A 12,611-nucleotide genomic window follows, 5' to 3' on the forward strand; every position below is an offset into this window, starting at 1 on the left:
ACGGGGCGAAAGGCAGAGGGGCCAATCCGACCCTGTTCAGGACCGGACAAATGCCACCCTTCTCTTGGTCTGCTTTCAACTTCTGCAACACTCTGCTGCTTTGACTGGTTCTCAACCAAGTCCCAAATATTGTCAGGGTCCCAGACCCTTCTCTGGTGCTCAGTCATTTTCCTTCTCCCTCTGCTGATGTATTCGGTTTCTAGTTCAGAGTTCCAGACCCCTCTCTGGTATCCAATGGTCTTATGCACATCACTGGGACTAGGAAGCATTCCCAGATGCTTCCCCCATCAGCGGTTCCCTTTGTTTCCCCACTGTGCCTCTCGTGCCCCCCTTTACCTTCACAGGGGGTCAGGCACTGCTCCGGTTCCCACCTTTGCAGTCTCTGCTTTTCTGTGGGACCTGTCGGTCCACCTAGCTAAGGTTACATCACCGCTCTTTTTCCAGGTCGGGTAGAGGGGTTTGCTCCTGCAGGGTCCCCAGTTGACGACTGCAACAATGAAGACCTCTGGTACTTCAGGTAGGTTCTTAGTCTCTTTATTGTCCTTGTCCTGTACTCCTCCACAAGACACGGGGATGGTAGGGGACTCAAGATCACAAGGGAAACACCAGGCTCATCCCCACACCCATCTTCTCTGCTCACAGCTTTCTCTCTCTCTGACCAACCGTCACCCAGCAGAACACTTCCACCCAAACATTCCACAAGCAGATGACCTCACACACACTGCTACAGACAGCTACTCTGTAAGCCAGATTACTACACTTCTCCTCCCCTAGGAAACACATAAACCAGATTACTACACCGACATGTGAATCGTCGTACTGTGACGTGGTTGAACTCAGGCGGCATAAGGCATGAACAAGAAACTCTTAAAGATGGTGTTGCCGTTGCGCGAGGGCAGAGTCAACAAAATAAAGCAACACGCAAGAAAGGACTCAGGGAAATCCATCACAGAAGACGAGAGTCTGAGTGCAGCACAGGAAGGTCAAACTGGGCATTTGAGCAGAAGCAGATCAGGTCCTCGAGAGGGAAGAGGCGAGCCAATGGATGCAAGTAACACACGTCCAACAGGTTGGAAAGGAGCACACACGCTGAGGTCAGAGAAGCACCATGGTGGTGGCATGACCCATAGCGGGTGGCCGGGATGGTCCTGGAACAACGCTGCGACATCAGCAGTAACCGGCCACGGAGCTGCGCAAGAGAACAGTGAGAAGAAGCGGACGGCAAGAAGAAAGACCTGCAGCATTGTGAAGAACCAGTGAAGTATTCCTGCAAAGCAGGTAACGGGAAAGACAGAAAGTCTGGGTGGGGAACGAGAGAAGGAAAAGTAGGTCTAGAGTGCATCGGGAGTCATCTCCCTCCTCACAGTGGGCTAGTCAATACCACTGCTGAAGTAGACTGGCAAAATGTTTACAAAGATACAGAGGAGCATGGGAAAGAGACGTTAAAGGGAAGCCAACTAAGGCTGTGAGCTTATCTACTTCCTGGAAACAGTTGAAGGGACTGATACAAATTTTCTGTCAAAGTGCTGAGGGATCATCATAGAGAACTAAGTAAAACAGGGGAAGGGAAGGGAGTCCTTCTCCTGGCCTTGTTTGAAGGTACTCAAAGAATTATTATCATGATAAAACTGAAGTAAGACACCAGAAGAAGGAAATCATTCTCCTGGTGAACACACTTTACTTTTGTTATGGACTTTTGGTTTAATCGTTAGGGTTAGATTGCTAGGTTTCTGCCAAAAGACAGAACATATTTTTGGATGGACATCCTGACCGGCCTCTAAAGTTTTCCTAGGTTAAGGCAGGGCAAGCCCTTAGAAGTAGGGAGAGATTGTTTTTTCTTTAAAAAAATTAAATGTTGCAGCCCCAACAACGACCCCCCCTGGTCGGTCTCCTTCTACACCCTCACAGTGGGTGAGGGTCCTTGGGATCACTAAGAGGGCACGCTCCGAACCTGACCTGTTCTGATGATTCTTCTAGACCTTCTTCCTCCTCACCTGTGTCGCAGGTTTCCAAATCTTCTGGACTGAGGTGGCGACGTGCCAGATAATCTCTCTCCTTTTTAGATGAAGTGTGCCTGTCACGAGAGGGAGCCACAGTGAATGCTCTAAAAACCAGCAGTCCTGAGGCTTCGTTCCCGTGATCAGGCCGTTAAGGGAAAAAGCTGAGGAGGCAGAAAAAACCCTTATGCTGCGATGAAGTGTTCCTGGGAAGTCGGATACCAAGTAACAGCTGAATGGAGCCGGCCGGGGAAGTCCTTAGAGGATCCGGACAAAGTTCCTCGTAACTGAATCTCCGCAAGGAGGGGCGGAGAAACAGGGAAACAACGAGAGTCTGCAAGGAGCAGAGGAGGGGAAAAGAAGAGAAAGGAGGCGGAAGGAGGAAAGCAGGAAGAAGGACTAGCCGCAGAAAATGCTGGGCGAGCAGGATAGCAGCCGGAAGAAGAGAGGGACCGACAGCTAAAGAAAGAGGAGGGTAAGCGGAACGCAAAGAGCGCAGACCAGAGGGTCAGAGAGCGGCTAAGCGCAAGCGGAGAAAGTGGAAAACTAGCGTTTGACCCAAAGAGAAGCGGAAGCCAAATTTCGGGGGTTGCAACGCAACGGTAGCTGGGAGAGGAATGAATTAGTACCTCCCAGCGGCCGCCATCTTGGGCAACAAGTAGACCCGTACAGCACGTATTGATGAAACATGTCAGAACTAGTGGTATTGCCTTGCGCGACGGACCCGCCAACGCGGAAGAAACCGCCAATCAGCTTGGAGGATGACAGAACCCTTCTCTGAACAGAAACACCTTTATCAATGTGGCTGAGGTAAAGAAAACTTCTGGATGCCAGCGGCTTACCATCCCTTGATCCGAGTCAGAAAAGTTTTCATCTACACTAATCATGGCAGTGCAATGTCTAACAGCAACATGCATTTATAACCTTTTTAAGTGGGTGCTGCACATATCTGTAGGAGTCAGAGACATGGAGTGTCTGAAACAATACAGAAATATGAATTGGACAGCCTCCCACAATACTTGTTAGATCAGGCATCCCTTTGAAACAGTGTATGGGGAGGTTGGCCTATGTCATATGCCCCTTAACGTCAGCGACTCAGCTGCAGTCTGACTCATGGCCCTCATGATGTGCGCTTTCACAACAATGCTGTCTCTTTGGCAACCTTTCGGTTATCTGTAATTCAGCCCCCTACCTTCCAGGGACAACGCTTATGTTTAGTCTGTTGGCATTATACACGTGAAAGGAAAGGATTCTCTTTCCGAGGTAGGCCCATTTATTTTGAATTGAGATCACAAGTTTGTGCAAGTGTTTCTACCAATTTCATTCATCCCAGAGGCGATTCACGACTGCAAAGAAAATCGACACTGCGCAAGCTCCTTGTGCCTTTCTTAGGGCTGAACCAATTATGGCTCTCACACCCATCTGTGTTGGCACAGATTTGATGCCAAACACTGGCAGGAAGGTGCAGAACACCCATATCGTCACACGTGACCCCGGTTCTAGAAATCATCAGTTTTGCTCCAGGGGGCTTTACAGCTGGATCTTTGTGCCGGTCTTAGGAGAACCTGAAGGTTCTCCCAGCAACTAAGTGTTCCACGAGGTGTTAATACAGAAGCCAATGGAAGCAGAAAAGAAGATGGGACCCTTTAAGCCTTGAGAATGTATTGCCTTTTGTTTCATACCTGGCCACCACAGCACTGGGTGAATTGTTGCTTCAAGACTTTTCAAAAATATTTCAATGTCTCCACTGATTCTATCCCCCCCACCCCCAAATCTACTTTACTACTTTAAAATTGCTCTTTCTGCATGGGTTCACAAGGCCTTTGTGCCTATGGCTTAATGACATCATACTTAAAGTATAGCTTTGGCAAATCTGACTGTTTTTCACTGGGATTCTTTGGAACAACGCCTCTTGTTGTTCATCTTTTATGAAGATCTTAACAGACTTAGGTTTATCAAGACATTTTTATGACCATTCTTTCCAAGTACCCATTTTGTCGAATAAAAATAACCTTGCGCAACACTAATGGCTCTTAACTTTCATTTCAGTCATAGAAAGTCCTTCCTCTCTTTGCAACATATGGACGCAATGTCCATGGCAAGGAGACCTCAAGACCTCTGGTGGCCATAGGCTTGCCCCCTGTAGCCAGGAGCGCTAGAAGATCAAAGCGATTACTCCTCTGAAGTGTACCCACTCTGTGCGTAGTGTGGGCATGCAAATGCAAAATGAAATAGGGCACTCTCACCAAACGTCGGATGATACCAAAATGCCCACAGCGATTCCAGGACACCTTAATGCCATGGAGTACTACACCTGTGTGCAAAACAATGCACGCAGTCACACATTGATTGATAGCAACGGGAATATTCCACCACACACACTGAAAATGTGCACCGCACTCATGCATCCTCACACCGGGGTACGCAACAATGCACTAATTTGTGCTGTCGGTACGTCTGTGTTACCGGTAATGGTTTCTTCTTGACAGGGAAACGTCAATCAAAAATTCCATACAGTAGTGCTTCTGTATTTCTGACATATGTTGGGTGGGGACACATGATTAATCGATACATCTGTTATAAGTTATCTAAATTATTGTATGTGTATTGCTGAAAATGGTATGCATGGTTAATTGCCACGCAATGAACAGACTACAGTGAACTGGAAGCCTAAATATTGCAGTACTGCCAGCAGGGACATCCTACCACGCTACAAAGCCATGCTGCTTTATGTAGCCTGCCTTACCTCAAGGGCCCAAGCTTTGTCCATACCACTCAAGGTAAAGTGCGGTGGAGCCCACAGCTTTTCCAAAGACCAGTTTGGACAAGCCAGGTTAAAACATATGTTTGCATAGCCGACTGGCCATTATGTACATTACCTCACTACTTAGTTTAGCAATGCTATACATTTTCCTTGGCCTGAAGGAAAGCGGACTGGGCGTAGACCGGGCCAGTGCTACGATAAGGCAATTACAAGCAGCTGTTTGGCACCACCAAGAGAGGAACCCCATTTTCCTCCTACAACATGAAATCTGACATTACGCTATGGTGGGTACCACAGTAGCACTTTGTTTGGAGGGTTTTGGGGGAGGGGGAATCTGTGCACTGGTCTTGGACGTAGAAGTACAAGTTACACCACATAGTGACTCTTGGAGGCCTACTTCCTAGTCGTTCCGATTTACCCTCAACCATTAACCCCACTCAATGTCCTTGCTAAGAAAGATATATGAAATGCAGCATGCCTTTTTTTTTTTATTTGGAATTTATTAAGAGCTTTACACCAAAGTGCTGTACAAAATCACTTAAGGTACAATAAAATGTGAATAATATCAACAAACAATAATGAATATGATTCTTACGGGCAGAACGGAATACAGAATAAGAGGTAATCGAGTGAAGAGGAAAAGGAAAAGATATGGGTGAGAGTGGCAAAGTCTGGCCAAGGGCAGACGATTGACTGCCCTGGAAAACCTCAGAACTGGTTTAGAAATTAGAAAAGACTTACAGGAACTGGAGTAAGTCCCTATGAATGTATGCGGCAGGACGCCCCAGAGTCTTCCCACTAATTGAGCAGTCCCTTTGGTTACCCTTCACGATTGGGCTGAGCAGACAGAAAGTAGCAAAGTCTGTAGGAATGGGGCTTTAGTACTGGAGAAAAAAAGTCACTACAGTGAGTAACTGGTTATTAGTATCATATTTGGCTTTGAGTAAAGCAATGGAGGGAGATTAGTAAAAGATGTGAGTGCAGAAAAAGGAATGAGGAGAGGCTGAAGGATTTAGAGCTACAGAAGCAAAAAGAAAGAGGGGGAATTGAAGAAATGAGAATTTTTAATGAGTGTTATGTTAAAGGATATGTATACCACGCACTATCACCACCGGAGCGGTCCCCTGGCACATCTGAAAAGCAAGAGGCCTCAGCGGGAAAAGGCTCAAGAGAGCTGTGATGTGCTGTTGGCAGCTTCAGTTCGATTCACACAGTTCGCTGAGCGTGGGTGTGGTCATGGGCGTAATTTTTAGGGGGGGGGGGAACAGGGGTGTTTGTCCCCCCCAACTTTCATGGCACACCGTTTTGTCCCCATTCATTTGACTGGGGCACCTTTTCTTCAGATGTCATGTCCCTCCCAACATTTTCAGCAAAGTTACTCCAGTGTGATTTTATTTGGTCGGTTGCTGTTGTGCAAGGCTATGTGTGGTTTGTTTCGTTGTTCCGGTGCAGTGAAGTGTACGCGGTTTGTGGTGCAGTATAGGTATGGTTGCGTTATGTTTTAGAATTTGAGAGGTGTGAGCAGGGGAAGAGATTTTTAGTGGGGTTTAGTTAGTGGTGGCCCCCCATCTTACCTCCTAAACTGTAGCCGCCTGTGATACGCATCCCTGCTAGTGTCACGTATTTTGCTTTTTGCGGATGGAGGGTCTCCCTCCTTATTCTGAGCAAGGTTAAGGGTTATCTGCAGGGCTATCTAGAGGCAGTGCCTGCTCCTCCCCCACCTAGTGTACCGGATGATTTCTGCACCCGTTTTACCCTATACTGGTGTGCACCTGCCACTTCTTTCCTCGGCCCCTTCGGGGGAGGGTGTGGGTGGGACATTTTCCCTGTGCTCTTGATCTACCTGGTCCCTGTGCTTTTGACTTCGCTCGCCACTCTCTCCTTCAACTCCTATCCCCTCTGTGGTTCAACCTAGGGCACTCCCATCTGCCTTTTTAGACTCTGTTACGGCCCTCCATGGGGAACCAGATCTCCCTCCCACCTGAAGTCTCTCTAGCTTCCTGTATACTTTGGTCCTCCATCTTGTGAGGAGTGCGTTCACTCCGGGGTGTGTGGACTACAGGCAACTCGAGATTTCCTGGTGGCCCCTTTGTGTGGGCATCCTGATTTCATCTACTCTTTCCCCCCCCTCTCGCATGCACTGCTCCCCCTTCCCTCCATCTCGCCTCATCCCCCCCCCCCCACACACACACACACACACACACACACACACACCTTTGAAGTAAAGAATTTGTTATAAGGCTTCTGGTTTCCTTATTTATTTTATTCAGATGAACTATTTTTGAATCCCTAAATAGGAGGGAAAAAAAAGACTTAAAATCCACTATTAGGTTCAATTTGGTTGCACATTTTCTAGGGGAAGATACCACAAATGCTACTCAGATGGGGTGGGCTTGTCCTCAGGATGGTGAACATCTAGTTCCCATCCCACCCCTGCAAAGCCCAGTTTCTGCAGCTGGGCACACACTTACCTGCTGATCTTGGCCCCCATGGGGGGCGTCCTCCAGTCGACCACTCATTGTAGAAACTCCTGCAGCTTCCTGGGCCGCGCTTCGCTGCTTCCGCTGTTCCAGCTTCAGGGACCAATCGCTGAAGCCCTCGTCCTCCTCCAGCTCTGAGGAACCTAGCGGCTTGAAGTCACACCTAGGATGGGAGAAAAAAGAAACATGCATGAATGGGGCGCGGTAAGCATTGGGCGGGCATGGCCAATGGATCAGAGACTGAATAGCACGCACGCGTACTGCCCTCCCCCGACCTTTACTCGCCCTCTAGGGCCAACAATCATTCATAACGACCCCTGCGCACAACTGTTTCCAAAAAGTCAACAGCGGATGGTAACGCGGACCTATTTCTCGCGGCAATTCCTTCCTCGAGGCAAAGGACCGAATGGGAACCGGCACCGAGCGGCGTCCCCACACCCTTGATGCTACACGTGAACCAATCAGAGGACCCGGAGCCAGATGTGCGTGGAGGCGCTTGCGTCTACCCGAGCAGTAGAGCTCTACGCTACAACAATGATGCCGTGAGTACGAGCAAAAGTGGAAAGAGTTGGGAAGTGATCCAGACACAAGGGAAGTGCGGTAGGAGGAGGCTGTCTAAAGCCCAGAACGTTACTCAGCATCCGGTTACTTCATGGCTGGCTGCAGGCCAACGAGATCGGGCTAATGTCCCAAAAAAACAGCCATCACCTGCGCGTCACAGCAGGAGACCGGGGCAGCTCAGGGTACCTCAGGTATGGGAGGGAACATATCCCGTCCGCAGGCGGGAATTGGAGGATTGTAAAATCACGCATGTTCCCACAAGCTAGTGAATCAGAAAGGCCGCAGGGGGCGGGGCATATTTATTTAATTCGTGGCACCGCGCGTGTGGAAATAGCGATTTGCTGTCACAGCTCCGAGTCTTAGAAAGGCCAGTCGGGCTGGGGCAGAGCAAATGGCTGCGACTGCCCACGTTTATCTGTTCTTTCACATGCGCTAAACTTGGGGAAATCCCTTCCATCACGCCAGTACACCGCAGCAGAGAAAGGCTAACGGATACAGTCAGGGGTCAAGTCCTAAATATTTAAGCGAGGGGACTCATCAACAAACGGGCGATGTGACGTTGCCAGAAATTAGCATATCAAGGTGAAATATGCACATTTCATTAAATTGCCTTTGAATAACCACTCAAACTGCACAGTACGAATGGCATTTGCCTTTTCATAAAATCAAAATGCACACAAACGCAAGAGCGGAAATTTTCTTCTAATAGTGTTTTTGAAAATGTTAAAAGGTGTGCATGTTTTCCAAGAACCAATACAAATGTTTTCCCTGGAGCTTGCAGTACCGAAACGGACATTTCACCTTTAGTTGTTTGTTAATTTTCATCAAGTTATATAGTTTAGGGGTGAAGTGTCTGGCCTGCTGCAAACCAGACGACTGTGGTTTTTGATGCCTTTGTGGTCTTTAATTCATAAATTCAAAGAAGACGATCAATGCTTCTCATTTAGCTGGGGGGGACTGAGTCCACCCTCTGAAAAAAGTGGGTGGACTCTGTCCCCCGCGTGTACCCTCGACTTGAGCCCTAGATACAATTCTAATCCCCAGTGCCCCACCCAGGACAATGTCTGAGTAGGCAGGCCAACAAGACGTGCATTCTGTGTGGCGGTCAAAACCCGTCTCTTGCAGGGACGCCAAAAACACGGTTTAGACCCCTGCTACAGAACAAGGATGAACACTAGACAATTGAAATTACGGTCGGGGGTCTGTACTATCCGGTCATTTTACTTTTGAGACTGTAGATTAGAGTATTTTTCATGGTAGCAGAGAGGGCCGCCTGAAGATGTTATTTAAGTACGAAGGAAATTGGTGCAATACAACCGCAAGATAGGCGTCTCTAGAAAATTATGAAGGCTGGGAAACCCACTGTTTTAGTTTTGCCATGTGAATTATGTACGGTAAAGTGACCCTACCCCACTTTCCGGGGACAGCTGGATGTCTTGACCAAGACCACTGTCCAGGCACAGCTGGATTGCCCCGCAATGAAACGCGCTTGTTGTCCACTCTCAGCAGGCCTGGACGTCCCCCACACAAAGTCAGACATGGCACCAGGCCCGGCTCCGAAGGACCATCCCGCCTCGCTGGCTCCCAGAGCACGCTCCCGCATTCCTGAGACATGAGGGAAGGGGGGGGTGGGGAGCAGATGAGGGGCTATGGATTCGGAACAAAAGAGGGGGTGTGGGAGGCGGTGGCTGGGCTTCTCTGTCAGCATTAAACGAGGTCATTCAAAGCATTGGAAAATGCAAACATTTTGTTTTTTTTGTAGGCATTTTAGGCACCGTCATAAAGATACTCACTGGGAATAAGACTGCATCAGCTGGCAAACGGTGTTGGTACCTGGGCATATTGTGGCAATTCCTATACAAAAGCCAAAACGTTTGGCTATGCCGATAATTGTTTTTAACAGGAATGCAGTCCAAGGTGATGGCACACTTGTTTAAGACTTGAGCCGTTACCTTATAGAAAACTAGCAATAACACTGGCACCCCCTTAAAAGCACGTAGCTAGCTCAAGGAGATGGGGAGTTGTGTATACGGTCTCACATTGCCATGGGTGGTCAATTAGGGTGAAGGGGGAGGGGGGAGGGGGGGGGGGTGAAGGGCAAACTTCCACAGGCTTCATGTCCCTCCTCTCATCCCATCTTTCTCCTGTTTTCGCTTCCTATGCCCATAGTTTTGGTTTAAAGGCAGCAATTACTGCACCACCTAATTGAAAATCTAACAACACTAATGTAGGGGTTTTGGTGAAAGAGTTAATGGGGGTCCTGCGTGCCCCCTAGGATTTTTGGACGCTGCACACAGTCATCAAGCCACTTCCGCCATGGGGACAGAGTACCCCCCCCCCCCCCCCTCGGTGGTGGCACTCAGTCTAATGTTGTATCCATGCTTGTCCACGTTTTTTTGAAAACACCCTCTTTCCCCGTTTTTGAACCTCCATTTTACACCCCCCCCCCCTTATTTTCGAAAACACTATTTTTCCTCCTACATAGATTCCTTTTTCTTTGTAATATACAGATTGGTTTTAGGAAAAGGTCTACATGCTTCTTTTCATTTGATTCCTTTTTAATGAAATTTGTCATTTTTTTGTTATAGGTTATGATATAGTTATGTGGGATTGTTCTAGATGGGGTCAGCATTGCCCAAGTTTTGGAGCCTGAGCTAAGGACGTTCTTTTGGCTAAACACATATAGCTATGATTTGCCCAAGAAAGCCTTTTTTGTACCAGTTTTGTCTCACTGAAAACTGCGTTACCTTTGGTTTTCCATAGACGGGGCCTTTACAAATTAATCCAAAAATGTGCGTTCAATTTTATTTTATTTATTGAACTGCTTTAAAGTGAGAATCCCGTCAATGAAAACTTTATCCACAGGGTGTAATCATGTTGCCGGGCTGAGAAAGTGCCAGTGGCTAGCAAGGAACTTTACATTTGGCACTGTGAATAAATGCAACGCGAATTACATGCACAGGCTTCATATGAAAGCTATTCAAGTATACATAAGTTGATAATCAACATAATGCACACACTTCCCCTTAGTGAAATGTTTGAACTAAATCACAGTGGAGTATTGTAGGTGCAGCACTTGTTTTAGTAGTTTGTATGGTTTAATAGTATGAATCCTACTCGACTTGATACTGTGCTAGCGTTAGTCCCGAATATGAAATTATGGAATGACGCTTAATTGGGCAAATTCTTATATTATAACTTTTACACGTGCCAATGTATACTTCCTCAAAGAAAGCCACTTGCCTACTTCTCTTTAACCTCCCAGTGTCATTCGAGACTGTAGCACTGTCTATCATTGGCATCTCTAGTCCATCGCCCAACTGGTCCTCAGTGAGTTGCTCTCCTTTGGTCCTTGGCTTCTTGAGTCTGTGACCTCGCTGGTCCTGGTCTCCTTTGTATTGTGGCCAGGGAGCCCCATGAGCTGTGTGGCAATGTGGGCCAGTTTGGGCATTTCCACATTAAATGCTGGAGTGCCATTTTTGTTCTTCCCATGATGGGTATGCAAGTGAAAATCTAGTACTGGCTCATGGTATCATGCATGAGACAGGCACAACGGGCAGCTTTGTCCTTGTGAGTGCTCCTTTGGTCTGTCGTGCTGGGGGAGTCATTCTCCTCTGGCTACCCTTCTGGTCCTTGGCAGGATGCTGTCCTCTGGTTCTTGGCTCATCTAGTCCATCAGACCTCTGGTCACTGGCTCCCCTGTGAGTTTCTCCTCTGTTCTATTGTTTGTCTGATGCTGTGGTACCTGGTTAGCTTTGTCAGTGCTATTAATGGTCCAAATCTATCTACATTATACCGTTTTCCCATACATATGGCACAACAAGGCATTGATGTAAGCACATAAATGTGACCAACTTTGAGGTTGCCAAAGTGAAAAAGCATGTCCTCAGTTATTAGGTGGTCTGTTGTGCAAGATATGGTAACGGCAAACACCTAAAAGTCATTGGATATCCCACCCTAACCAACACATATCTGTACACACTCCCACAGAAACAACACAGGCTGTACAATGGAATGCACACCAACAGAAGGCATGTGTCCACCATCACACTTTCCTAAATAGTACACTAGCTCACCACAGGTGCACTAACTCGATCCTCCACACTCCTCAAACACAACTCCGACAGACGCCACAATCGCAGACCATTTACGTTACCAACCTGGAGTGCACATTATCTACTGCTTCAGACAACTCTCAAAATAAATAACTTATACACCACAGAGAGCCCTATCTTCTCCTATTTGCACACATCACCATTGCTACAAAGCAATCTGATCCTGCTCCTAAATTAGCTCCATATCCCACTTCCTGCAGAACCTGAAATTCGAAGAAACAGTGAAAATAGGCTGTGTGCTATACAAGACAAAGGATAACAGAGGTTCACTCATTCTCCTGTGGGGGCATGTTGGGGAGAATTCTCAAGAATGTGCTAATTCCCTCCACCTTAGAGACCCCCAGCAACTTTGCTGGATTTTGAGGACTTGATTTTTTTTAACTTGGAGAGAGTGTGACCTTTTTTTATTGTGATTTTGAACACTGTTTCTTTTGGTTGTGGAGTCTGACAAACTCCATAGGCATCATCTTTTACATTGTGTGTCACAGCACCTTCAGTGTAGTGGCACAGGGAAGTCTTTCCCAAAGGTGTAAATACCTTCTCTTGGATAAACTACTGTTTACAAGAGCAGTAAAGTGAAATTGACTTTACTTACCATTGTAACTTACCATTGTAACTTTCTAGACCCGGCACACCCTATCTTACAATAGAGTGCTGGAGGGGTTACTTAGTATCCCCTTTGTCTAATTTCTCA

General features: G+C 47.3%; 1 protein-coding gene across 2 annotated transcripts in view; it reads right to left on the minus strand.

Annotated features, from left to right (window-relative positions):
* The window catches only part of LSP1 (lymphocyte specific protein 1), a 393,235-nt gene that overhangs the window by 140,059 nt on the left and 240,565 nt on the right, over nucleotides 1-12,611 (minus strand). For both annotated transcript variants that reach the window (XM_069623945.1, XM_069623946.1), the window contains exon 3: nucleotides 7,233-7,404. In XM_069623945.1, coding sequence (XP_069480046.1) covers nucleotides 7,233-7,404 — 172 coding nt within the window. The remainder of the gene's footprint in view (nucleotides 1-7,232; nucleotides 7,405-12,611) is intronic.

Source organism: Ambystoma mexicanum, chromosome 11 (genome assembly GCF_040938575.1).
Source record: "Ambystoma mexicanum isolate Mex_15411 chromosome 11, UKY_AmexF1_1, whole genome shotgun sequence".
Lineage (NCBI taxonomy): Eukaryota > Metazoa > Chordata > Amphibia > Caudata > Ambystomatidae > Ambystoma > Ambystoma mexicanum.